At 54.2% G+C, this 27,649-nt stretch overlaps 1 protein-coding gene across 2 annotated transcripts in view; it reads left to right on the top strand.

The window, feature by feature from the left end:
• LOC311161545 (S-adenosyl-L-methionine-dependent tRNA 4-demethylwyosine synthase TYW1-like) overlaps nucleotides 1-25,410 on the top strand; it is a 96,683-nt gene extending 71,273 nt beyond the window's left edge. For both annotated transcript variants that reach the window (XM_084219180.1, XM_084219179.1), the window contains exons 15-17: nucleotides 2,355-2,465; nucleotides 11,473-11,640; nucleotides 25,004-25,410. In XM_084219180.1, coding sequence (XP_084075306.1) covers nucleotides 2,355-2,465; nucleotides 11,473-11,640; nucleotides 25,004-25,225 — 501 coding nt within the window. In that variant the 3' untranslated portion in view covers nucleotides 25,226-25,410. The remainder of the gene's footprint in view (nucleotides 1-2,354; nucleotides 2,466-11,472; nucleotides 11,641-25,003) is intronic.
• The last annotated feature ends 2,239 nt before the right edge of the window (nucleotides 25,411-27,649 follow it).

Below are 27,649 nucleotides of genomic sequence, written 5' to 3'. Positions count from 1 at the left end.
TGCAGTGGTGCACACACAGAGGCTGCAGTTATTCCCTGTCAGTGCTGCCCCGGGGGGAGAAGCCCTTTAAATTCACTCATAGCACGTTTAGTTTTATGAAGTCCTTGACCTTAAACTTCTGAATGAGCTGGGATCTGAATTGGAGAGTAGTAAAAGGTGATTTAAATGGGAGACAGCCCCACTTCCCTGCCTGGGGGGATGTGCTGCCCTCGATGGGGCTGCTGTGAAACAGGACCAGTTATGTTAAATACAAACTGGTATTTACTGGTGCCTTGAAGCTGCTGCACTTGTTCCCCAGTGGGAGCTGCCCTTTGGGGAGCCAGTTCTCATTAATTGGTATCCAGTCATTACACAGGACTGGTGGGGTGTGGGCACTGCAGATTTTCCTCCTCAGATCTTTTCCCTCTACTCTCTTCTTCCCCTGTTATGTGCAAACACCATGTTTATTTTTCTGTATTAGCTCCTCTACTGTTCTCCTCTCTTCAGTAATTAACAGTTGATTTCCTGCTTGTCTCTTGACCTTTCTTTTGCCGATCCATTCAAATCACAAGAATTTCTCATTCTTTAAATATCTGCTTAAATGCCACGGGTAGAGGTCAGCTGGTTGGGTTCTTGACGTATTTGGAAGAAGATGTTCCTGGTCTTCATTTGTTTCTCCTTTAGTTATTTCTTAGTAAATAACCTGGAAGGTTTGCATAGCAAATTGGTGTAGAAATTACTTTTCCCCTATGGAACACACAGAAATGGGTGGTAGGTAAGTGATACATTAATTTTTATAGGGAGGGCAGAATTCACTGACGTGGCAGTTGGGCTCTGAAGGACTAAAATGTTCCTTCTCTGGGCACCCTGTGCCAGGGCCTCCCCACCCTCATTTCTTCCTCCTGGTCCTGTCCCTCCTTCCCCTGTCCAAAGTCTCTCTCCAGCTCTCCCAGAGCTCCTTCAGGTCCTGCAAGGCCACAATTCAGTCACCCGAAAGCTTCTCCTCTCCAGGTGAGCATTCCCAGCTGTGCCAGCCTTTCCTCCCAGCAGAGCTGCTCCATCCCTCTGCTCATCCTGGAGCCTCCTCTGGGCTCCTGCAGCAGCTCCAGCTCCTGCCTGTGCTGGCCCAGGGCTGGGGCAGCTCTGCAGGTGGGCTCTCACCTGGGCACAGGGGCAGAATCCCAATCCCTGCCCTGCTACCCACGCTGGGATCAGCATTTGCATTTTGCAGGGACAGCAAAGGAGTTCATCTAAACTGCAATTTGTCAGAAAATTGCTCTATAAATAAAAACAAATTCCAAAAATAAGTGAAATAAAACAATCAGCAGAAGATGAAGGGGAGGGGAAGGATGGAAGCAAGCGGATGTGAGGAGTGGATTTGTTCCATGGTCAAGTGCTTGTGTTGAGAGGCCTTTTGTCACCAGTGACTCCTTTGGAGAGGAGCCCTTGGAGGGCAAATCAGAATAACTCCAAGCAGAGAAGTTTTGGGAGTGCTCTCTGCGCCTTCCCAGGAGGAAGTTGGATCTGGGAATCTTCTCCACAGCTCCTGCCAGGAGGGGACAGCCAGGGGGGTCGGGCTGTGCTCCAGGGAACAGGGACAGGAGGAGAGGGAACGGCCCCAGGCTGGGCCAGGGGAGCTCAGGGGGGATTTTGGGGGAAAATTTCTCATGGGAAGGTTGTCAAAGAGAGAACCAGACTGTGTAGGGAGGTGGCAGAGGTGTTTAACAGCCCTGGGGATGTGGCACTTGAGGGCATGGCTCAGGGGTGCCCTTGGCAGTGCTGGGTCAAGGTTGGACTCGATGTTTTGAGGGCTTTTCCAACATAAATCCTTCCATGTTTCTGTGAGAGTCCCCAGAGCTGATGATCCAGCTGGAGGCACTGAAACACCTGTAACTCATGGGGAGGTTTTGTGCCTGGGAAAGCAAATCTAGGAGAGAGACATTTCCTGCTTATTGTGCCATTGAGTTAAACTCCTGTACAAACAAAGTGCCTGGGATCTGAGGTCTGCAGAGGGAGGATTTGTGTGGCACCAGCTGGCTCAGCCCAGGTGCTGTGGAGCAGATTTCCTAAAGAACAGGTTTCTTTCAATCTCTGAGTTCTTGGAATAAAAGAATGATTTAATTTCTTTCTCCTGTTTGAATCTGTGTACAAGACTGGAACATCTTCCCTGGGTCAGAATGAGATGTCAGTAGGATTTTTCCTTTGCTCCTGCATCAGATTGGGATGTCAGTGGGATTTTTCCTTTGTTCCTGGGTCATAATGGAATGTTAATGGGATTTTTCCTTTACTCCTGGGTCAGAATGGACTGTCAGTGGGATTTTTTCTTTACTCCTGGGTTAGAAGGGGATGTTAATGGGATTTTCCCTTTATTCCAGCAACAGCGCACTGTTTATAGGCTGACCCTGGTGAAAGCCTGGAACGTGGATGAACTCAAAGCTTATGCTGACCTGATATCCCTTGGGAAACCAGACTTCATTGAGGTCAAGGTGAGCTGCACTGAGCTGTTTTAGTTTTTCCAGCAGTACTTTCCATTGTTTTGTCCCCATTTCCCCCCTACCTTTAGTCTAAACTTTTTAAGTAAAATTCTTCTGAAGTGATGCATAAAAAACTCCTCTCTTGCTTTTAATATTAGTGAATAATAATTAATTCACATTCAGGTGATGTTTTCTAGTATCCTGTGTGTCCCTTCAGAGCAGGTTTCCCTGTGCCACAAACCCAAACTTTGTACCAGCCAGCCTCAATTTCTGCCCAGCAGAATCATCACTCTCTGGTCTTTTTTTGGATTTCTGTGAAAACAAAGATAAATAGATATTCCTTCTTTATATCAACTATCAGTTGACACAGAATATTCCAGGTTCAGCTAGTAGTTTGGGGTAGGGTTCTTCCTATCCAGGTCTCAAGTTTTGCCAGGGGAAAGGTGAAAGGTTTGGTGATGTGTTTGTGTCTGGCTGGATTTGAGGGCTGCCAGCAGATGTGAGATACAGCAGGGCAGGAGGGGCTTTATCCTGGGCTTAATCAATTCAGTAAAGAGACACTGTAAAAAAAGTTACAAACTTATTAAAAAGGCACCTTCCCAAGTGCTCTGAGCATTTTCATCCAGCTGCTCCTGCAGAGCCGCACAACTGTTTGTGCAACTCTGTGTTTGTGCAATTCTGTTACTCCTGGACTCTCCTTTTTCTTTTCTCCTTTCCTTCTTGCTTATAATTTTTTTAAACTTTCTTTCATTTTTTAACCTTTTTTAAAATTTTTTACAACAATTTTTTACTGCTTCTATGAAGGAAAAGCCTGGATTTTGTTGTGAAGGTTTGATACCTTCTGTCAGCATGGAGAGTTTTTCTCTCTGGGTGTGCTGTTGAAGTTGGGAGCTTCATCCCAGCTCAGGTTTGGAGTTTGGTTTGGGGAAAACCCCTCGGTTTTCCACCTTCCTGGGTGTCTCCATGGCTGTGCAGGATCCTGCCAGGGAGGGGAGGGCAGGGATGGAGCAGAGGCTGTGGGGCTGGTGCTGCTGAGGCTGCTCTGCCCAGGTCATTAATGTTAATTAATGAAGTGGTGCCAGTTGATGTTCCAGCAGGGATTCCCCCAGGAACTCTCCAGGGCAAACATCTGTCCCTGCAAGGCAGGGGCTGCTCTTCCCTCTGCCTCACAGTGTCACAGTCCTGCTTTCCCAGAGCTCTGCCCTGCAAAAATCCTGCCTTGCTCTGCCAAGGAAATACAGGAGAGGTCACAGGTGTACTCCTGGTGCTCTTCCAGCTGGGACAGGGATTTATCTGATCTCTGAACCCTGTCTGTGGGAGCTGGGACAGGGAGATTCATCACAGGGGTATTCCTGGATCTCTGAGCCCTGTCTGTGGGAGCTGGGACAGGGATTTATCTGATCTCTGAACCCTGTTTGTGGGAGCTGGTGGTGTCCCTCACAGGGATATTCCTGGATCTCTGAGCCCTGTTCTGTGAGCTCTGAACACAGCTCCCCTGTGAGCTGGGGCAGGGAGGGGCTGGTGACATTCCAAGAATCCAGCAGTGGGATGGTGGCACTGGGGCTCCAGCCTCACACTGTGCTGATCACACAGAATTTGGGACTTGGCAATTTTCCCCAAAAGACTTGGTATTTTTGATTGAAAGTAATTTTTTGTGTTTCTTTGGGAATGAAGCAGATATGGGGTGTGGATAGGCCTGAGCATTCCTTTCTCCAGCCCCTCAGTGTGCCAGGGGAAAAAGCCAAGGAACAGGTAGTGCTCAAAGCCAACCAACAAAGAGAGATGAGGAGATTCTGCAAAGCTCTGCCCAACAATGGGGCTGAGCCTGGGGATTTTCTGGCTGAAGATTTGGGATAAATGACGTCCATTTCAGATGAAGGCAGCTAATCCAGTGTTGCTCCAGAGAACCTCACGGGGTGGATGGAGAGAGATTTAGATTCTTGCAGGGCTTAATCCTTGTTCTCATTTCCATGAGTGCCTCACAGTGCTGTAACTCTGTGGGACCCCATTCTCCCACTTAAGCCAACAGTAAAGGGAGACTCAGTCATTAAAAATGCATCAAATTGATTTATTGCCTTAATCTGTTCTAATGCCAGTGTGTCACTGTCACACTTGTACAGAGCTGATGGGTGTATTTAAGGTCTGGAACGTACCAGAACTCCTTTTCTTCCCATGGTGCCCTCCTTGGGTTCTGAAAGCCAGAGGTTTGTTTGATGTGCAGCATTTTGTGTCCAGGGAAGGGAACAGAGCTGGGAAGGGTCTGGAGCCCCAGGAGGGGCTGAGGGAGCTGGGCAGGGGCTCAGCCTGGAGCAAAGGAGGCTCAGGGGGCCCTTGTGGCTCTGCACAGCTCCTGCCAGGAGGGGACAGCCGGGGGGGTCGGGCTGTGCTCCAGGGAACAGGGACAGGAGGAGAGGGAACGGCCCCAGGCTGGGCCAGGAGGGATTTTGGGGAAATTTCTTCACTGAATGGGAGGCCAGGTCCTGGCACAGCTGCCCAGCTGACCCATCCCTGGAGGGATGTGAAATATGACTGAACATGGCACCTGGGGAACGGGAACATGGGTTAGGGTGAGCTCAGCAGGGATGGGTCAATGACTGGACTTGATTTGAGGGGTCTGTCCTTGCTGAGTTCTAGAATCATGGAATGGTTTGAGTTGAAAGAGACCTTAAAGCCCATCCAGGGCCACTCCTGCTATGGCAGGGACACCTCCCACTGTCCCAGGCTGCTCCCAGCCCTGTCCAGCCTGGCCTTGGGCACTGCCAGGGATCCAGGGGCAGCCACAGCTGGTCTGGGCAGAGTGAAGCCTTGGCACTCAGCTCACAGCAGTGGTGTGAGCTCCTGCCTGAGCAGAGCTCCTGCTTCCTCCTGTCCCTCAGAATTCCAGGAAGAAACCCGGAGCTGCCAGGCTGGCGCTTTGTCCCAGGGCTGTCCCTGGCACGGTGTCTGAGGGCAGGAATGGGGCACAGCAGGGATCCAAGACATGGCACAGGATCTTCCCAAGCCTTTGTGAAGGTTTTCAGCCAGTAGGAAGCCCTTTCCCTGCTGTCTTTCCTGCTGATTTTGTTCATATAGTTGGATACTCTCGGTGTCCAGCCCAGCTCAGGCTGCTGGTCTGGGACTGCAGCTCCTGCTCTGCACCCTGAGCCTTGGCTGCAGCATTGAAGTGACCAAGTAAATGTGTGCAGGGAAGGGCCAGGGGGAGGTGTCTGTCCCAATCTGCTCACTCTTGTCAATTTAAACATTAAAGATTATTTAATTGCTTAAAATAATGAGGAAAATGAGCTGTGCCTTAATGAGTTTTTAATTGCATGCAGCAAGAAGCAATTGCCCTCACCTGTCAAACCCCCATTCAGGGTCCTGCTGCCATCCCAGCTGGAATTTAGATGAAGAGGCGAAGCTGAATCTCCCCTTCTGGTGCCTGCTGTGAATTAACCCAAACAGTGTATGATTTCCACACCTGAAAAAAGACCAGCATTGGCCACTTGCTGTTAGAGAATCCCAGAATCATTTGGGTTGGGATGGACCTGCAGGACTGAATCCCACCACTCCCAGCACTGCCAATTTCCCCAGGTGTTAAATCCCTCCAGGGATGGGGACTGCAGCACCTCCCTGGGCAGCCCCTGCCAGTGCTGAGCCCCCTTTCCATGGGGAAATTCCTCCTGATGTCCCCCCTGCCCCTCCCCTGGCCCAGCCTGGGGCCGTTCCCTCTCCTCCTGTCCCTGTTCCTGGAGCACAGCCCGACCCCCCCGGCTGTCCCCTCCTGGCAGGAGCTGTGCAGAGCCACAAGGGCCCCCTGAGCCTCCTTTGCTCCCAGGTTGGACCTGGTGGTCCTGGAGGACTTTTCCAGCCAGGGTAATTCCATGGTTGTGGCCCTGGGGCAGAGGGGGTGACTCAGCCGTGGCCGTTCCTCTCTTGGTCCTCCCAGGGCTCATGTGAGAGCTGGGATGAAAGGCTGGGGCCTGTGTTTGAGTTCAGCTTTCCCAGGAGGAGTTGCTTCCACTTCCAGGGAATCCCTGCCCATTTCCAAGCAGTGCAGCACCTTCTGCCATGGGGGTGGGGGTTCTGGAGAGCTGCTGGGAGATACTGGGGCTGTGCTGCACAACCAACCATCTCCAGTCCTCCCTGCAGACCGAGGTGACACAAAGGACTGATGGCCTTTGTTAAATCAGCTTGAAAGTGAAGATTAAAAGCAGCCAAGGATTTGAATCCTGGCTGAACCCACTGCAGCAGGAGCAGACGTGTGTGAGGCCTTGTGGCTGTAATTTGGGGAGTGCTGCTGCTCAGCTCAGGAGTGTTTTCATTGCAGAGATGGCAATCACAAGGCATTGAGGCTTTTTATATTTGTCTGGGGTCACGGCTGGCCCAGATTTTAAACAGTGTCTCTGTCACTCAGCAGCTTGGCCTACACTTTGTTCTCTGTTCATTTGCACAAGCCTCAATTAAATTTATAATTTGTGGGCCTGGAGTGAAGAGAATTGTTTTGTTCAGTAATTAAATTGGGAAGTCTGGAGTGTGAGTGGAGAAACAAAGCACTGTTAGCTGTAGTTGTTTCCTTCCGAGCCCTGGGGATTGAAGGGATGCTGGCTGGCTGCATCCCGGGGCAGCAGCCAGGTCCTCGGGGCAGGAATGTGCTTCCCTGGTTTCCCACAGCTCCAGCAGCCACCCTGGCACAGGCTCTGGGCAATCCACTTGTGCTCACTCTGCTCCTTTACAGCTGAAAATCAGCCCTGGGCCAGCACAGGCAGGAGCTGGAGCTGCTGCAGGAGCCCAGGGGAGGCTCCAGGATGAGCAGAGGGATGGAGCAGCTCTGCTGGGAGGAAAGGCTGGGACAGCTGGGAATGCTCACCTGGAGAGGAGAAGCTTTGGGGTGACTGAATTGTGGCCTTGCCTGAAGGGAGCCTGCAGGAAGGATGGAGAGAGACTTTGGACAGGGGATGGAGGGACAGGACACAGGGAATGGCTCCCACTGCCAGAGGGCAGGGCTGGATGGGATATTGGGAATTAGGAATTGTTCCCTGGCAGGGTGGGCAGGCCCTGGCACAGGGTGCCCAGAGCAGCTGTGGCTGCCCCTGGATCCCTGGCAGTGCCCAAGGCCAGGCTGGACAGGGCTGGGAGCACCTGGGACAGTGGGAGGTGTCCCTGCCCATGGCAGGGGTGGCACTGGATGAGCTTTAAAGTCCTTTCCAACCCAAGCTATTCCATGATTCTGTAAACTCCCTAGCATGCCCAGCACAGTTGCTCTGGATTCATCCTGGCAGAACCAGGAAGAGCTGGGATGCTTTTCAAAGGCTCCTGCATTTCAAGGTACTTGGCCAGAGCTCTGTGGATTAGGCTGCTCAAAGCACCCTTATTAAGCAGGTAATTAAGAGGCAGAATCGTTGCTGTTCCTGCCGCAGGGAGGTTGGGGAGGGAGCTCTGGGTGAACAATGGAATCCTTTCCTTTTTAATTCTTGATGTCTTAATAACTGTCTTCATGTATTACTGCAAAGCAGAACGTGACCGCCCTCATCAGCTCCGCATGGGTTTTAAGTGCTATCAGCTGTTAATTAACTCCAGTTTGAAGAAGTTGGGGAAGTTGAAAGCTGCTTTCCTTCGGTGTGCTGGAAGCTGATTCCCATTGATTTGTGCTGGGAATTAATCAGCCAGCCAAGCACTCACTTATTCCATTTGCCTCTGTGCTTTCTTAGCTTGTAAACGATACCTTTGTAGTTTACTGAGAGCATGAATCACGGTGGAGCTTCTGAGGAATTTTCCCCCTCTATACTCATACATTTTTCATGCTGCCCAAATCATAATCTGGATAATGAGTGTGGGGAGAATATTGCTGTGTGTCTCCAGCTGAACTTTGGGGATCCAAACCCCTGATTTGCGTGGCTGGCTGCTCTGATATAACACTGACTAATAGAGAACAAACATGTTTAAGCTCTGGGTTCAGACTTACAGAGCTGGGCTAAAAAAGCCTGACTGTACATCCCTGGTGAGCACTCCCTGCCTTGTGGCCTGTCAATCTTCCTCCAGGCTGGCTCTGAGTTATGGTGCCTGGGCAGATTAGTGGGAGGAGTCACTCATAAATTTATGGGTGAGAAAGTAATTGCTTCCAAAACTTGTACAGTTCCCAATTAGCACTGGGCTGTTGCTCCTGCAGCTCTGTGTGTGCACTGTGCTCTGGTTGAAAGTGTTGGCAAAGATGTGTCTGCACATTCCATGTGCAGGGAAATGCAGGTGAATCAGGAATTGGGAGTGAGGTGGCAGCCAGAGCAGGTGCCATGGCCATGCCACACATGAAGCTGGATGCAAATTCCATTTAAAGAGGTCAAAGTGTTCTTTCCAGGGAGAAAACCACAGCAGGCCAGACACAACTTCAATAAAACTGTGTTGTAAAGGGTGGTGCTTGATGGGATTTTGTGACTGGAATAAAAGAGCTCAGCCCAAGAGGGCTGGAACCAGGCGGAGAGAGGGGCAGAGAGGATGGTGGTGTCTGGAGGAAAAGTTTTTCTTTGCCCTTTGGGCGCCAGGGTTGTGACCAGCCCTGGGATCTGGTGTGTGATCTCCTCTCAGCAATGGCAGATGAATTGCTGGGAAATTGGCAGCGAATTATTTGATTGGGAGAATTGATGGGGATCATGATCCTGGCTGTGAAATATTTTCAAGCAGACATTAAAGGACACCCTAAAGTGAGCATGGTCTGCACCTCAAGTGGGTGACAGTGAGTGCTCACCAGCTGCTTGAGCTGTGGGGCAAATTACAGGGCAAGGAACATTTGGTGTTCTGTGCTGTCCAAGGGTTGTGTGTCAGGCACTGGGGGGGAAGGAGGGAAGGAAGGGAGGAAGGGAGGAAGGGAGGAAGGGAGGAAGGGAGGAAGGGAGGGAGGAAGGAGGGAAGGAAGGGAGGAAGGGAGGAAGGGAGGAAGGGAGGAAGGGAGGAAGGGAGGGAGGAAGGAAGGGAGGAAGGGAGGAAGGGAGGAAGGGAGGAAGGGAGGAAGGGAGGAAGGGAGGAAGGAAGGGAGGAAGGGAGGAAGGGAGGAAGGGAGGAAGGAAGGAAGGAAGGGAGGAAGGGAGGGAGGAAGGGAGGAAGGGAGGAAGGGAGGAAGGGAGGAAGGGAGGAAGGGAGGAAGGAAGGAAGGAAGGAAGGAAGGAAGGAAGGAAGGAAGGAAGGAAGGAAGGAAGGAAGGAAGGAAGGAAGGAAGGAAGGAAGGAAGGAAGGAAGGAAGGAAGGAAGGAAGGAAGGAAGGAAGGAAGGAAGGAAGGAAGGAAGGAAGGAAGGAAGGAAGGAAGGAAGGAAGGAAGGGAAAGAAGGGAAAGAAGGGAAAGAAGGGAAGAAAAAGGAAAAACAAATTTGACATCATGGCTGAGACTAAATCAGTAATTTAGGAGGTTGTGATCACATCTCCAAGTTAGGAGTAGCTGGTCCCTGAATGGTGAGGCTGGATAAGGAAGGCCTGGACGTGGCACTCAGTGCTCTGAGCTGGGTGGCACAGTGGGGACTGGTCACAGGCTGGACTCAGTGATCCTGGAAGGCTTTTCCAACCTCAGGAATTCTGGTTTCAGAGGCTGAAGATGGTGGATGGGGTGGGGGAGAGCTGGAGGTGTTCCACTCCCTGAGCAGTCCCCCCAGAGCAGCAGTGCTCGTGTCCTGGCTCTGCGTGGGGACAGAGGGACACGAGTCCTGCTCTGGGCTCTCCATCCATGCCTGGCTGGGGGATGTTGGGGAGGGAGCTGGAGCAGGAGCCCCTTTTCTCTGACACCCTGGGGTCTGCAGGAGAGGTGTCCTTGAACGATGTCACCTCTCGGGGCAGTTTTGGGGGTGCCTCCAGAACATGACCCAGAAGCTGCTTCCCAAAGCTCCAGTGGAGGGCCTGAGCTTTGTGTCAGTGTCTGCTGTGCCAGGGATGCTCCCACTGCCCATCAGCTCTGGGATCAGTACAGCCCACCCAGGGACCTGCTGGGTTTGGGTACAGGTGGGGCAGGGCAGAATTCACAGCCTGGGCTGGCAAGGAAGAGGCCCAGAGCTCTGTGGCACATGGACAACATCTCTGGGAGTGTCCCACTGACATGGCATTGGTTGCCTGTGAGACTCTTCCAGACTTGTCACGTTTCCAGCCCCAGTGACCTTCTCCAAGGTCCCTTGGTCACTCGGGAGCATCCTGCCTTTGACTCCTGTTAAAGCAGCGCTCCAGGATCAAGCCCAGCCTGTGTGTCACTGCTAGGGACACCTGGCACAGTGCTCTGGGGGTGTGTCACTGCTAGGGACACCTGGCACAGTGCTCTGGGGGTGTGTCACTGCTGGGGACACCTGGCACAGTGCTCTGGGGGTGTGTCACTGCTGGGGACACCTGGCACAGTGCTCTGGGGGTGTGTCACTGCTGGGGACACCTGGCACAGTGCTTTGGGGGTGTGTCACTGCTGGGGACACCTGGCACGGTGCTCTGGGGGTGTGTCACTGCTAGGGACACCTGGCACAGTGCTTTGGAGGTGTGTCACTGCTAGGGACACCTGGCACAGTGCTTTGGAGGTGTGTCACTGCTGGGGACACCTGGCACGGTGCTTTGGAGGTGTGTCACTGCTAGGGACACCTGGCACAGTGCTTTGGAGGTGTGTCACTGCTGGGGACACCTGGCACGGTGCTTTGGGGGTGTGTCACTGCTGGGGACACCTGGCACAGTGCTTTGGGGGTGTGTCACTGCTGGGGACACCTGGCACAGTGCTTTGGGGGTGTGTCACTGCTGGGGACACCTGGCATGGTGCTCTGGGGGTGTGTCACTGCTGGGGACACCTGGCACAGTGCTTTGGGGTGTGTCACTGCTAGGGACACCTGGCACGGTGCTTTGGGGGTGTGTCACTGCTGGGGGGACCCATTTTGATGCCATCTCCGGATCTGTGACCTTGCCATGGGATGGGGTGTGAGGGGGCAGAGCCGGCAGCCGCAGGGTTTGCTGTGGGTTTGCTGTGGGTTTGCTGTGGCTGGCACTGCCAGCGCTGGGGAGGGCTGAGCTGACTGTCCTGTTTCCCTGTGTCCCCAGGGTGTGACCTACTGTGGGGAGAGCTCTGCCAGCAGCCTGACCATGGCCAACGTGCCGTGGCACGGGGAGGTGCTGAGCTTCGTGCAGGAGCTGGCGCGGCTGCTCCCGGACTACGGCATCGCCTGCGAGCACGAGCACTCCAACTGCCTGCTGCTGGCCCACAGCAAGGTAAGCCTGCCTTGGGGCACAGCTGCTTCTCTGCCTCTAAGAGCCTTGTTCTCCAGAGTTATCCCCAGTTGTTTAGGCTGGAAGAGCCCTCTGGGGTCTTTGTGTCCAGCCCAGCCATGCCAAGGCCACCGCTGTCCCCGAGTGCCACGTGCACACCTGGGTTAAACCCCTCCAGGGCTGGGGACTCCACCCCTGCCCTGGGCAGCCCATTGTCACTGCAGTGGGCCCCCAGCTGGGTAATAATTAGCATTGACTCCACGATTCACAGAAGGCTGATCAATCTATTTACTATATTATTATTAAGAAATCCATTGCTTTATGGACAGTTATGATACACCTGGACCTGATTGGTCCTTCAATCCAAACACCATCACCACTGGCTAATTAAGAAGCCACCCTTTGGTAAACACATCTCCATAACACATTCCACATGTTCACAACAGCAGGGGCAGCAAGTGAAGATAAGAATTGTTTCTCATTCTTTTCTCTGATCATCTCACAGTCTTTCCCAGCACAATGCCTGGGGAAGTTGTCTGTTTCTCTCTGTGGCCAGAGAGGTGCTGCCACAGCCCTTTCCAAGCTTCCCAAGCCCCTCCAGTCACTGGCCAGGAGAATCCATGGTGTGCCCCAGGATTCCAGCCCTTCACACCCCTGGATGCCACTCAGACTTAAGGGATGCTCTGTTATTTTCCTGTTGCTGCTCTCCAGAGGCAGAATCTCCACATTTGGATCAGAGAACCACAGAATCATTTGAGTTGGAAAAGCCCTACCACTCCCCCAGCACTGCCAAGGTCACCACTGCCCCATGTCCCCAAGTGCCACTTCCACAGGGAAGTGGAGCTGTGCCAGGGCTGGACAACAAATTCCAGCAAGGAATTTCCCCAAAATCCCCCCTGCCCCTCCCCTGGCCCAGCCTGGGGCCGTTCCCTCTCCTCCTGTCCCTGTTCCCTGGAGCACAGCCCGACCCCCCCGGCTGTCCCCTCCTGGCAGGAGCTGTGCAGAGCCACAAGGGCCCCCTGAGCCTCCTTTGCTCCCTCAGCCCCTCCTGGGGCTCCAGACCCTTCCCAGCTCTGTTCCCTTCCCTGGACACACTCAGCCCCTCAGGGTCTGCATTGCCATGACAGCTTTTCTGGGCAAGCTCTGCCAGGGCCTCACCACCCTCATGGTAAACAATATTCTCTAATACTCAATGGAAATCAGCCCTGCTGCTGTTTAAATCCATCAGCCCTTGCAATAGGTCCTGCTGGAAAGGTTTGCCACCATCTCCCCTTCAAGTACTGGAAAAGAAATGAAACGAATACATGTGAAATGGCAAAAAAAAAAAAATTAAAGGATGCAGGAAATGAAAAATAATGAATACATATTTGCTTTCTGAGCTTCAGAAAAGATTAATAGAAGAGCAGCAGGAAAAGATAATAATGTGCCAGCTGGGCACCTGATGAAATTGTAGATGCTTGGATTGCTTTGGGGTGGAAGGACCTTAAAGCCCATTCTATGGCAGGGACACCTTCCATGATCCCAGGTGCTCCCAGCCCTGTCCAGCCTGGCCTTGGGCACTGCCAGGGATCCAGGGGCAGCCACAGCTGCTCTGGGCACCCTGTGCCAGGGCCTGCCCACCCTCCCAGGGAGGAATTTCTCCTGAGTATCCAATCTAAACCTACTTTGGAATCCGCAAAGGGAGCAGCTCGGAAGGAGCGGAGAAAACCAGGACACCTGGCACTGGTTGTGTTTGATCTCACCTTAAATTGGCTTTATTTACAGTCTCACTCCTGCCTGTTGCCACTGGCAACTGTTCCTGAGAAAGCAAAATCTCCTTTTGCATTGTAAGGTCCAGGAAAGCAAACAAACAGATTGCAGAAACCTTCTTGAGGCAGAATTTAAGTAACGCCATTAGCAGAGAGAATAAACTGGTACCTGTCCAGGAGGAATTCAACAGCTGCTTCTACTTCCACAGCCATTAGCAGAGGCTGTCTGTGGGAAACAATCTGTCCTCGGTGCTAAAATAGCTAATAAAAAATAAATTTATTTCCATTAGGGTTTAATTTTTGAGTTTCAGGCTCTAGTGGAGAATATAATCTGTCAGTGCCTATTGTTTGCAGGAAAACCTGTGCTCTGGGATTGATCAAACTGGAGTGAGTAATTGCAAAATCAAAGGGGGCTTTAAAAAATTAAGGAGTTGCAGGAAGAGTGTGATAAAAATCATTAAGAAATGTGATTTATTTCGCTGTGTTTTCCTAGGTCTGAGCTTGGAGGTGTTCAGACAATGCTCCTGATGAGTTTAATGCTGCCATTGAATGCCAGCCTGTAGAAGGAGTCTGGGAATGTCAGGAATAATCCATCCTGCAGCTGCTGCCTGGATGGATGGGACTTGATTGGCACCTCTTTGTGATGAGTGGCAGTTCAGGACTCGAGCTCTGAAGTCTCTTAAGGGCAGGGATTTAGGGAGCAGAGGGATTTTAAGGAAAGCAAACTGCAGGGTTTGTGTCTGGTGTTATTTTCTCTCTCTGGAGGTCACGGGGTGGCCCCCAGAGGGGAGCTGGGGCTCCTGGGGCCTTCAGAGTCCTAAAACTCTGATGTTCAGCCTCCAGGTCCCTTCCCACACACTTCCCTTTTCCCTGCTGGCCAGCACTGGGTTCTGCTCTCTGGGAGGTGCTCCTGGGAGCCCTCAGGGGAGGATGGGTCCCACTTGAACCGCAGAGAGCTTTGGCTCCCAGGGGAGCTCAAAAAGTCCTAAAAACAGGGTTCTCACAGCAAGATGTTGGATTTCACTTCCCCTCCCCACAGCCCTAAAGGTCACCCCAGAGAGCAGCCCCTGTGCCCTGCTCCCCATGCCCTGAGGATCCACCTGCTCCTGGGATTTCCATGCCTTTGGGTGTCAGCTCCTCAGATCCCTGACTGGTTGGAGTGGGGAGGGACCCTAAATCCCACCCAGTGCCACCCCTGCCATGGCAGGGACCCCTCCCACTGTGCCAGGCTGCTCCCAGCCCTGTGCAGCCTGGCCTTGGGCACTGCCAGGGATGGGTGGGTCCTGCTGGAGCCTCAGAGCTGGGTGCAGCCTTCCCTTGGCTGGGAGCTCCTCTTCCCTGTCCTTCCTGCATCCTCCTCCCCTCCTTCCCCTGATTCCCATCCCTCTTTGGGAGCTGCCTGATGTTTGGGCTCCATCCTCTTTGATTCTCTAGCAACAGTGTTGAATTCTTGCATAATTCTCTTTGCTTTCGAGTAAATCCCATAAACCATGGCCACAAAAATGAGATTTATGGCATCACTTTGAACTAATGGGCTGAGCTATCAACACAGCAGCAACTTTCTAATGGAACAGTTAATTCCAGGGACCTTTTCCAGAGAGAGGCCTGAGGCTGCTGCTGTTCCTGGCTGGGACAGTCAGTGCCCCCTCAGGAGGATCAGAAAAGCTCCTGAGAAGGGGGAAGGTGCTGCAGCTGCCTCGCAGGGAGGATTTCTCTGAAGGAAATTCAATATCTTGGTCATTTCTGGACTCAATCCCTGTGCCCTGTGGCGCTGGATTTGCTTTTCATGTGTGTTCCACCCTGTTCTTGTCCCAGAGCACTTCCAGTCCTTTTTGTTCATTAACCCTTTCTCCCCTGGAGCAGGTGGTTGTTTTCCAACTCCCTGGGGCTTTAGAGTTTCTGGCCAGTTCAGTCAGTGCTGTGTGTGCTGCTGCCCTCAAGCAGATCCCTCAGGGATCCCAGAGCTCTGGGGCAGGACAGGAGGGTTCCATGTCTGAGCATCCCTGCGACCCCAGGGTTCATTTCCAGCTCACTGGGGGCTGCACAGCTCAGGGAATGCTCCTGCAGTCCCAGTGCCTGCTCTGCCTGGAGCTCCCAGCTCACAGGATGACACGAGCAGGGTGTGCTCAGCACCCTGCTGCCATCAGCCCTTTATGCTTTAATTAATCTGATAGGCCTGGGATTGCTTGGAAAAGCTCCCCAAGATTATTAAGTCCAACTGGCACCCAGCAGCACCACCAGGTCCCCATGTGCCACATCCACACACCTTTGGGATGCTCCAGGCATGGGGACTCTGCCCCTGTCCTGGGCAGCTGGGCCAAGCCCTGACCACTCTTCGGTGAGGAAATTTTCCCTGATATCCAACCTGGCACAATTTGTGACTGTTTCCTCTTGTCCTGTTTGTTCCTGAGAGAAGGGACCAACACCCAGCACCCTCCAGCCCACAGCCAAGACTGCAGAAGCAGAGTGTCCCTCCCTGGATGCAGACACCCCCTGGTGCTGCAGCTGTGGGCTCCAGCCTCCCTTGCCTCCCTGCTGGATGTGGTCTGGGATAGCCTTGTGTTCTGCAGCATGGCAGGGCACCCTGGCATCCACCAAGGGACAGGCTGCTGGGGACATCCCTTCAGTAAGTTCAGTTCCCATACCCAAACACCCCTGTGAGGGTGGCCAGGCCCTGGCACAGAGTGCCCAGAGCAGCTGTGGCTGCCCCTGGATCCCTGGCAGTGCCCAAGGCTGGGCTGGACAGGGCTGGGAGCAGCCTGGGATGGTGGAAGATGGCCCAGCCATGGCAGGGGTGGAACTGGGTGGGCTTTAAGGTCCCTTCCCATCCAAACCAGCCCAGGATTCTGTGTGGCTGTAGTGCTGGGGTGTCACAGCACCTCCAGGGCAGGTGTTGGGGACAGGGAGCAGCCTGGCCAGAGGTGCCCATCCCTGTCCTTCAGCCACAAAATCATCCCAGCCAGGAGGGACTTGGCCTTTCCCTCCTGGTGCAGGCACAGCTCGGGGACAGGCACTGGAGTGTTCCATGCTGAGCATCCCTGCTATATTTAGGGAGGAAGAGGAAGCACTTCAGTGCCAGCTGCACATCCCCTGACAAGGGGTGCATCAGGGACAGAGAGTCCGTCACGTTCAGTTCCTTCCTGCCTCTGTCCTTCAGAGAGTGGGAGCTGTCCTTGTGATCCAGGGACAGCATCAGGGCAAAACCAAACCTGGAGGAGAGGGTCACAGAGAGCTGGAACATCCTGGGATATGTAGCAGAGCAGGGATGGTGTGGAGCCCAGGTGAGGACAAGGTGCCTCAGCAGCCAGGCAGCCTCCCCAGAGCAGCTGTGAGCAGGGAATGGTGGAATTCCCAACGGCTCTCTCCCTTTCCCTTGGGTCCTGGCTGCAGGAGGGTGGCTCTGCTGGCCTGTGTGTCAGTGATGATAAGTAGCTCTCCATTGTGCTGAAGTTATCCAGCTTCCATCCCGGGGGTGGGAACAGCCAGGTGGAGCTCTGGCTCCCTTGGCAGCTGAACAGGGATTAAAAACCCCAAATCTGCCATAAGGAACCTTCCCTTGGAACAGCACCCCGGGGTCAGGGGGATCAGCACAGGATTCCATGGGCTGTGGCTCTGCTGGGCTCAGCTCAGGGTAGTTCAGGTTGTCCCACTCTTTGGGGATCCAGAACAGTGAATTCCATCTCCAGGCATTCCATGTGCTGCCTCTGGAGGAGTTCCCTGTGCCCTGACACCTCTGCTGGCTCCTGAGCACAGGCTGAACTCGTTGTTCCCAGCTAAAACTGATGGGAATTGTGGTGCTGGTGGCTGCTCCCAGATCCTGTCTGCAGAGCTGCTGAGGGATTTAAGGCTTGCTCGTTCCCAGGGCTGTGTCCCTGTGCTGGTTTTCCTTCAGCCCTGTGGAGTGGGATGTGGAGAGGCTCAGCTCTGTGTGCCTGGCATCCCACTGCTTGTGGGATCAGTCAGGGAATGGTTTGGGTGGGAAGGGACCTAAAGTGCCACCCCTGCCGTGGCAGGGACACCTCCCACTGTCCCAGGTGCTCCCAGCCCTGTCCAGCCTGGCCTTGGGCACTGCCAGGGATCCAGGGGCAGCCCCAGCTGCTCTGGGCACCCTGTGCCAGGGCCTGCCCACCCTGCCAAGGAACAATTCCTAATTCCCAACATCCCATCCATCCCTCCCCTCCTTCCTCCTAAGGCCATTCTTACCATGTCTTACCTCACCTGCAACTTAAAACCCAGCTCAGTTCCTTCCTAAAGCCTGAGGTTGGGATTATAATTCAAAAGGAGGAGTTTGCAGGGTTTTGCCAAGCACTGTGACCCTGTTCAGTGTAATTTCACACAATATTTCTCCTTGTTTTGCTGAGTGACTCCAGTTCAGTCACTTCCCCTGTCAAACAAAGGGATCCTTAAATAATTGTGAGCCTTAATGAGGTGAGAAAGGGGTCACAATTCCGGCAATTATTTGTTTGTCTTGGAGAGCTGATGCTGGCAGGTGGTGAAGTGTGCTGTGCTTGAAGGCAGCCTGTGGGAAGGTGCAAAGCTGCTGCTTTATCCCAGGGATGGGCTGTCCCCAGAGGGACGTGAGGAGCTCAGGATGGAGCCACACAGATCCTTTTCCCTTTTTGATGCCCTGCCCAGGGAAGTGGCCACTGGTGGGCACAGGGCTCAGGGCTGGCAGCCACACCTGGAGGGGGAGCTCAGTCCTGGGCCCCACCTGGGCACGGGGTCACCTCTGCTCTGACAGCTCCTGCTCCAGCCCCCCAGCTCCTTCCAGTCCCCCCAGCTCCTTCCGATCCCCCCAACTCCTGCTCCAGCCCCCGAGCTCCTTCCAGTCCCCCCAGCTCCTGCTCCAGCCCCCGAGCTCCTTCCAGCCCCTGTGGTATTTTCAGGGTCCCCAGAGGAGGGAGGAAATGATGAATCTGACTCCATGATCTTAGAAGGCTAATTTATTATTTTATGATATGATATGATATTAAAGAAGACTATACTAAAGAATAGAGGAAGGATACAGACAGAAGGCTTAACAAGATACTAGTGAAAACTCATGACTCTCGTCAGAGATGGTGATTGGTCATTAAGTAAAAACAATTCACCTGTTGGATAAACAATCTCCAACCACATTCCAAAGCAGCAAAACACAGGAGAAGCAAATCAGATAAAATTGTTTTCCTTTTTCTCTGAGGCTTCTCAGCTTCCCAGGAGAAGAATCCTGGGCAAAGAGGGTTTTTCACAAAATATGATGGTGACAAGCACCCCCAGCTCTCTCCAGCCCAGGGTGCTCTGTGGTGCCAGGCCGGAGAGCCTCGGGAAGGAGGGATGGAGGGATGTTGCAGTTCTGGGGTTGGGAAGGAGGGATGTTGCAGTTCTGGGGTTGGGAAGGAGGGATGTTGTGTCCTGGGGTTGGGAAGGAGGGATGTTGCAGTTCTGGGGTTGGGAAGGAGGGATGTTGCAGTTCTGGGGTTGGGAAGGAGGGATGTTGCAGTTCTGGGGTTGGGAAGGAGGGATGTTCCAGTTCTGGGGTTGGGAAGGAGGGATGTTGCTGTCCTGAGGTTGGGAAGGAGGGATGTTGTGTCCTGGGGTTGGGAAGGAGGGATCTTGCAGTTCTGGGGTTGGGAAGGAGGGATGGAGGGATGTTGTGTTCTGGGGTTGGGAAGGAGGGGTGTTGCAGTTCTGGGGTTGGGAAGGAGGGGTGTTGTGTCCTGGGGTTGGGAGGGTGGGTTCAGGTGAGGCAGGCACAGGGCAGGATGGATCTGCCCCTCCCAGTGCTGCTGTGGGATGGCAGCTCCAGCAGCTGGGAGAGCCCTGAGCACAGCTCAGTGTCCGTCTGTCCCTCTGACAATCCCCCAGAGGGGTGTGGGTCGCAGTCTCTGTGCACTGAGTGTTTCATTGGTGGCTTTGGGGTTTTGGTTGGTTGGGTTTTGCTTGGTTGTTTTTTGTGTGGCGTTTGGGTTTGGTTTGGGATTTTTTTGTGGGGGTTCTTTTGCATTTGTTTGTTTTGTTTTGGGGTTTGGTTTACTTTGGGAGGAGTCTTTGGACTCCTTTACTTTGGGAGGAGTCAGCTTTGGGGTTTTTCTTGGTTGGTTTTGGTGAGCTTGGGTTGTTTGGGGTTTGGTTGGCTTTGAGGTTTTTTCGTTTGATATGGGGTTTTTTGCTTGGTTTTGATTTTTTCAGGTTTATTTTTTGGGGGAGGGATTTAGAGTTTTTTTCTGGTACTTCGTTTGGGTTTGGTTTTTTTTCCCCTGCTTCAGGGTGTTTGGATTTTTGGGGGGAATTGTGTTGTTTTCTTTTATTTTTATTTATTGTGATTTTGAGTGTTTGTCTTTGGGGGGAGTTTTGTGGGATTTTTTCTATGGTTATTTTTATTTGGTTTGGGAGGGGCAGGTTTTGTTTGTTCTGTGTTAGGGTTTTTGTTTGTTTGTGGTTTTTTTGTGGTGCTGGTTCCCCTTCTGGCTGCTGATTGTTATTTTTGGTGTATGGTCTTTAAAAGTCTGTGAAAATTGCTGGATTTGATCATTAAATCCTGTGCATCCCCCAGGGAAAATCCATTTGTTGGATTTGAGGACTTTGTATCATTGAATCCTCAACAGGAGAGAGGGAACAAGAGGGAACAGCCTCAGGCTGGGCCAGGGGAGGGGCAGGGGGGATATTGGGGAAATTTCTCACTGAAAGGGTTGTGCAGCCCTGGCACAGCTGCCCAGGGCAGTGTCAGTGTCCCCATCCCTGGAGGGGTGTAACAGCCCTGTGGGTGTGGCACCTGGGGACATGGGCTGGTGGTGGCCTTGGCAGTGCTGGGGTGGTTGGATGATCCTGGAGGAGTTTTCCAGCCCCACTGTTTGAATGATTCTCACCACAGAGGAGCTGGGGCAGCCCCAAAGTCCCCCCGTGCTCCCCAGGGATCCTGCAGGGCAGCCCAGCTCCGAGGAGGGGAGTTCTCCATGCAGGATGGACCCTGTGCTTCCAGCCCTGCAGGGATGGGGTCTGCAGGAGCCACCACAGCCTCTTCTTTCTTTTCCTCCTGCTCTGCTCCACTCTCTCCTGTGCTGGTTAGTCCTTCCCTGGAAATCCTCGGGGTGTTTGTGGTGCAGGACTGCAGGAGCCTCCCCGTGCCAGCGTGGTTGGCTCTGAGGGAAATACAACATTACCCTTGGTAGGACAAACTAATTGGTTTTAGCTGCCTTCCATTCCTCAGCATTCCCTGTGTCACATCCCAGCCTCTGTCCCACATTTTATCCTGTCAGATACACCTGGGATTATTTCTCAGCAGTGCTCATGTCTGGCAGAATGTAGTGCCTGGTGCTCCTGGATTGTCCTTAATCTGTGCACATGTTCCACCCCCCAAACTGCCTCTGCAAATATGTTGATAAGAAAAGCAATCTGGAGCGTGGCTCTTCTCCTTCAGGAATGTTGATGGATTTCAGGAGCTGCTCCTGCTGCAGTGAGAGCAGCTGTGAATCCACTGCCAAAGAGAAGGGATGGGATTGTCCTGGTCAGGGCCACTGCTGGCAGTTCAGGAGCAAAAGGAGGGCTCAGCCAGGCTCTGAAGATGCTTCCAGGGAACCTGGCTCTCCATTTAATCCCAGTTTCTGATTGGATATATGGATATATGGATATATGCCAGCTTGCCTGGATGGATATATCCCAGTCTGGATATATGGAGCTATCCCCATTTGCATGTAGGGCTATATGGATCTGTCCCAGTTTGGATTTATGGATCTGTCCCAGTTTGGATAGGTGGATATATCCCAGTCTGGATTTATGGATCTGTCCCAGTTTGGATAGGTGGATATATCCCAGTCTGGATTTATGGGTCTGTCCCAGTTTGGATATGTGGATATATCCCAGTTTGGATTTATGGATCTATTGATCTATCCCAGTTTGGCTGTATGGATCTCTCCCAGTCTGGATATATGAATCCATGGATCTATCCCAGTCTGGATGTATGGGTGTATCTCACTTTGGATATATGGATATATCCTAGCTTGGATTCTTGGACCTCTCCCAGTTAGGGTCTATGGATCTCTGCCAGTCTGGATGTGTGGATATATCCCAGTTTGGATGTCTAGATCCATGGATCTCTCCCAGTTTGGACCCATGGATCTCTCCCAGTTTGGCCCAGGGCTCTGTGAGGGACGGGCCCTGTCCTGGGGCTGTTCTGTTCCAGTGCTGCCAGAAGGGGCTTGGGGGACCCTGAGCTGTCCCTGGGTCAGCAGAGAGCCCTGGAGCCCAGTGGGGTTAATGAATTGGTAATTAATTAATTAATTCATTGTCCTGACCCAGCCGGTCAGGGAGGGATCCCAGCCCTGGGGGCACCTCTGGGGTGCTGTGTGCAGCTCTGGATCCTCAGCACAGCAGGGACAGGAGCTCCTGGAGCGGGGCCAGCTCAGGCTGTGAGGATGAGGAGGGCCTGGAGCATCTCTGTGCCCAGGAAAGGCTGAGGGAGCTGGGGCTGCTCAGCCTGGAGAGGAGCCCCAGCTGAGAGGGGCCCTCAGCCCTGGGTGTCCCTGAGTGTCCCTGTGTGTCCCTGGGTGCCCCTGTGTGCAGGGAGGGGCAGAGCAGGGCCCAGGCTCTGTCCCTGGGCAGGGACTGAGCCCAGCAGTGCCCCTGCCCAGCAGGCACAGCTCCTGCCCTGGGCAGTGCCCAGCCCTGAACAGGCTGCCCAGGGAGGGGCTGGAGTCTCCCTCAGCGGGGATCCTGCAGAGCCCTCTGCACACCATGCTGTGCCCTGTGCTCTGGGATGGCCCTGCCTGGGCAGGGAGGGGCCACAGGGACCCCTGGGCCCCCTGACAGCCCGGCCCAGCCTGGGGTTTCGTTTCCCCTCATTCCTGTGCCTCTTGATCCCATCATTGATGCCTGCCTGGAGCAGGCCTCCTTGCCCTGGAGGATCTGCAGGATTCCATCGGGGCTTTCCTGGCTGTGCATCTGTGCCACACCTGTGGGAAGCAGAGGGTGTTGGGACCCTGGGGACTGGAGCTCAGGAGCTCCAAGGGAAGGCTCCTGAGTCACCCTGTGCTGGGCAGAGCCCTCAGGGAGGGAAGAGTTTCCCTTTCCAGCCCAGCTGGAGCTGAAGGAGCCGGCTGAAGGAGCTGTGGCACTCTGAGATTCCAGCCTAGGGAAGAACCAGTGGAGGGCTCTCAGCCATTTGTCTTGTGTCCATCTATTTATCACCCTGAAGTGCCCGACAGGCAGTGAACAGTTCCCTAAAACACCTGCCCATGTCAGGCTGGGATCCCAGAGATGTTTAGGGTTGGCTCACCTGTTAAATGGATGCTGTGAAACTGCTTTGAGCCCTAAATCTTTCATTACTGTGGAACAATCATAACATTGTTAAATCCAAGCTGTAAATCTCAGTTGGGCAGCTGGGGCTGTCCTTCCCCACTCTGGGTTTGGGATTTATTTCTCCCCATGACACACCTGCCCCTCTGGTGTTGTGGTTCATGGCTGTGCTGTCACTGCGCTAAAAATGGTGATTATTGATCGATCTGCTTTGGAATGGATCCCAGCTTGGTTGTTCTGGTGGCAATGGGGTCACAGAATCCTGGAGGGGGTTGGGTGGGACAAGACCTCAAACCCATCCAGTCTCACCCCCTGCCATGGCAGGGACACCTCCCACTGTCCCAGGCTGCTCCAAACCCCATCCAGCCTGGCCTTGGGCACTGCCAGGGATCCAGGGGCAGCCCCAGCTGCTCTGGGAATTCCATCCCAGCCCCTCCCCACCCTCACCAGGGAACAATTCCCAGTGTCCCTTCCAACCCTCTGGCAGTGGGAGGCCAATTCCCCTTGGGCCTTAAAGGCTTTGCTGGATCCTCTGGTTTGGGGTTTGCCCTTTATTTTGCTGAGTGTTCATGGATGAAGCCTGGAGGGAGCAGAGTCTGGTGTCAGGTGTGACCCTGTCACCTCCCCAGCCCTGGGGGAGCTCAGCTCTGCAGAGCCACGATCCTCGTTGGAATCAGGGATTTTCCTTTACAGGTGACAGGATGTCTGCTCTGCCATTGCTCTCCTGGTGGCCTCACACACGTCCCCACCTTGGCACAAGATAAATGAGCCTTGGGCCCCCTGATTGATGCCAGGACTGGTTCCCAGTGCTGTGATTCTGCAGTGTCCCCTCCTGGCTCCAGCCCCGGCAGGGACACGCTGTAATTCCATGGGCAGCGATGGAGGAGCATCAGCCACGGCTGAGTGCAGAATTTCAGGGGTGTCAGCAGTTTTCCCAACCAAAAAAGCTTTTAGCTCTTGGGCACAAAGTCAAGTGCCATTTGAAATGCACAGCCATCAAGTTTGGGGGGAAAAAAATCCACAATAACCAAGGAGCCGGCCTGTTTTCCCTCTGTTTTTGGATGAAATGCGTAATAAGCTCTTAGCTGAGATAAATCCTAATTGAGGCTTCAGCCATGGCTGGGGCTAAATGGGCAGAGCAGGTCTGGGAGACAAATGCAGCTCCAGCTTGTCAAAGTGAGCCATTCTTCACATGCAAAGAGGATTCGTGTCATTAAACCTCCTCATCTCCCCCGTTCCCAACCACAGCCCTCCTGGCCTGTCCAGAGTCACCCAAATCCATCCCAAATCCATCCCAAATCCATCCCAAATCCATCCCAATCCCTTGGCATGTGCCTCTGCTGCTGCTCCCGGGCCATTGTCCCGGGCTGGGCTGGGGTTGGGGTGACCTTGGCAAGGTCTCTCCACGAGGGGTGCCTGAGTGTGGCCCCAGATCCACACCTGTCCTGCAGAGCTCCCCACACCAAGGGCTTTCCCATGGAAGTGTCAAGGGCAAGGGCAGGGCCTGGGAAGGCTTTGGATGCATTTTAGGAGTCTCCCTCCTGTAAACTGGGGGAGGATTTGGTACTCTGAAGGCTCCAGCAAAGCATCCAACAGTGCAGCCCTCATGGAGATATCACAGGATCCTGGGATGGGTTGGAAGGGACCTCAAAGCCCATCCAGTGCCACCCCTGCCATGGCAGGGACACCTCCCACTGTCCCAGGCTGCTCCCAATGTCCAGCCTGGCCTTGGGCACTGCCAGGGATCCAGGAGCTGCTCTGGGCACCCTGTGCCAGGGCCTGCCCACCCTGCCAGGGAACAATTCCCATTCCCAATATCCCATCCATCCCTCTGGCAGTGGGAGCCATTCCCTGTGTCCTGTCCCTCCATCCCTTGTCCTCAATCCCTCTCCAGCTCTCCTGGAGCCCCTTCAGGCCCTGGCAGGGGCTCTGAGCTCTGCCTGGAGCCTTCTCCTCTCCAGGTGAGCACCCCCAGCTCTCCAGCCTGGCTCCAGAGGGGCTCCAGCGCTGGGAGCAGCTCCTGGGCCTGCTCCAGCAGGATGAGGTTGTTCAGTGCTGAGAATTCCAGAGCTGGAAGCAGCTCTGCAGGGAGGTCTCACCAGGGCAGAGCAGAGGGAGAGAATCAGTTCCCTGCTGGCTCTGGGTGTTCATGCACCTGAGTTCCCCCTGTGTTCCTACTAAAGCTGTATCCCACAGGAGCCTCTGGATGGCTTCACTGCACCTCCCCGTGCTGCAGAATTAGGAAAACACCAGCTGGGGATCCCAGTCCATCCCCACCCAGCTGCTGCCAGCACAGCCTGGGGTTGGTGCCCTGGCTCTGCTGGCTCCCTCAGTGTTGCTGTGCTCAGTTCCAGGTGGATGGCGAGTGGAGGACCTGGATTGACTACGGCCGTTTCCAGGAGCTGGTCAGGGAGCGGGAGCGCAGCGGCGGCGCCAGGACCTTCACAGCAGCTGAGTACACAGCCAGGACTCCTCCCTGGGCCCTCTTTGGGGCCAGGGAACGGGGATTCGACCCCCTGGATGTGAGATTCCAGAGGAAGAACAAGGCACGGGACACCTCGGGGTCCTGAGGGCCGGGCTCCCTCAGCCTGGCCTTCCCAGGACTCACTTCGGGCTGACACCCGTTTTGGATCCACACACCTGGATTAGCCTGATGTTTGGGAAGGGGCTCCAGCCTGGATTTTACCCTTCCCTCCTGTTTTTAGGGCTTCCTGGATGAAAATATTGATAATGTTCTTCTCTCAAGATAAATCAGAACTGGTTCAGCAGCAGTGGGGGGGGATGGGGGGGGGGGGGCAGTGCTGGGATCTCCTCAGTGGGGAATGTCTGGAGTGGGATGTGGGGCCAGAGGCTTCCTGGGACTCCTCTGTAAGGAGGGCCTGGCAGTAAAACATTCCACATCCCCAAGGGAAAATGCCAGGGGATTTCAGCCCCACAAGGTTGGGTCAGGGCCACAGCCAGACCTGGATCCAAAAGCTGATCCCTGCTGGGAGCATCATTTTAGGGACTTTGTTCAGGTATTTTACACACTGGTGCCATTTCCTGTAAAAACCCCATTCCTAAGAAGCCAGACTTTGGGAATGGTGTCACAGCACCCCTGTGGATACCAGCTGCAGCTTCTGATACCTCTCCAAGTGAACCTCGTGGCTTTGGGAATGAGGTTTAGGAGCAGTGTTATCCCATACCCAGCAGCCCTAAACACCAGCTCTGGTCCTTCAGAGCCCTGTGGGCTCCAGCTGGGTGGGTGTGCCTGGTTCTGTAGATGGAGCATCCCTGGGATGGGGGTTCCATTGCTTTTCAAAAGCAGCCTCTTTTCTTAAGCTGTACAAAGAGTTTCTAAAGCAGAAGGAAAATAAAGGAGTTTTTCCAAGAGTGCCTCTGGTGTGGCTGCTGAGCAGGGTCTGATGTTGTGTAAGAGCTCTTTCCTAACGTGTGGGGTGGAAGGGGGAACATTGGGTGGGTCTGTGGGTGATGGATGGGGGGTGCCTTTCCTGAGTTTGTTTTTTAAAAAATCACAGAATCCTGGGATGGTTTGGGTTGGAGGAACCTTAATGCTCATCCTGTTCCACTCCTGCCATGGCAGAGACACCTCCCACTGTCCCAGGGTGCTCCAAGCCCTGTCCAGCCTGGCCTTGGGTACTGCCAGGGATGGGCACTCCAAAACCCCTGGGCAGCCCCTTCCAAAGCCTGAGCCCCCTTTCCATGGGGAAATTCCTCCTGATGTCCAACCTGAGCCCAGCCTGGGGCCGTTCCCTCTCCTCCTGTCCCTGTTCCTGGAGCACAGCCCGACCCCCCCGGCTGTCCCCTCCTGGCAGGAGCTGTGCAGAGCCACAAGGGCCCCCTGAGCCTCCTTTGCTCCAGGCTGAGCCCCTGCCCAGCTCCCTCAGCCCCTCCTGGGGCTCCAGACCCTTCCCAGCTCTGTTCCCTTCCCTGGACACGTGACTCCAGTTAACCCTCGACCATCAGCTGGAATTTTGGGGCCTACAGTGTTCAGTGTCCAGGTCCCCTCCATGGATCCTAGCCTTCAGCACCTCTTCCTCTTTCCTAAATTCCCTCCATCCCACACCCACCTCCCTGGCAGAACCCTCCCAGGCCATCCCAGTTCCCTGCTGGCCCCTGGGAGCGCTGGCAGCTGCAGGAGCTGCCCTGGGAGAGGAGCCCCAGTGCTGGAGGATCCTGGGGCTGCCACAGGAACCAGCTGGGGCTGAGGTGCTCCACAGCTCCCTGACAGTGCCTTCCTTGGCAATCCAGGGGGCTCCAAAGAAAATTGTGTTTGCCCTGTCCTTGGCATTGGTGCCATTTCTTCTGCAGCCCCCAGGGCACCCAGTCCCTGCTGTCCCTGTCACACAGGGTCCCACCCCCACGAGGCTGGAGGACTCACGAGCTGAGAGGCCTCTCCCGATCCTCCCTGTGCTCCTTCCATTCCTCTCCCTGGTGCTCCCCGTGTTCCTCCATCTTTCTTGGTCTTCCCTGCGCTCCCTCCACCCATCTCCTGATCTCCCCTGTGTCCTCACTCTCCCTCCATCCTTCCTTATCCTCTGTGTGTGCCTCTGTCCCCACACTCCCCCCATGTCCCCCACACCCTCCCTTTGTCCCTGCATTCCCTCCATCCTCCCCTGCTCCTCCCCGCTGGCACTGTGCAGGGAGGGCCCTGCAGGGGACACTGTGGGTGACACGGGCTCAGTGCCACAGCATTCCCATGGGAATGGGCACCTGCCATGTCCTGGAATGGGGCTCTCCCCTGCCCTGTGGGGTGCAACCAGCAGGGTGGGACCGGGACACCCACCTGGGCCACACCTGGAGCTGCTCCCAGAGCAGCCAGGGCAGGATCTCCTGCAGTTCCACCGGAGTTGCCTCGTGCTCAGGGTGGATCTTCCAGTGCCCAGATCCACCCAGGAGCTGGGTGCTCACACCCAGCACTTCCAGGGGCACAGGAGAACACAAGGCCCCAGAACAGAACCCTCTGGCTGCTTGGGGACACCCAGAACTGGGGA

Source organism: Fringilla coelebs (assembly GCF_963513975.1).
Source record: "Fringilla coelebs genome assembly, chromosome: 20".
Lineage (NCBI taxonomy): Eukaryota > Metazoa > Chordata > Aves > Passeriformes > Fringillidae > Fringilla > Fringilla coelebs.
Note: the sequence above shows the minus strand (reverse complement) of the source record. Positions and strands in the feature narration are given on the sequence as shown.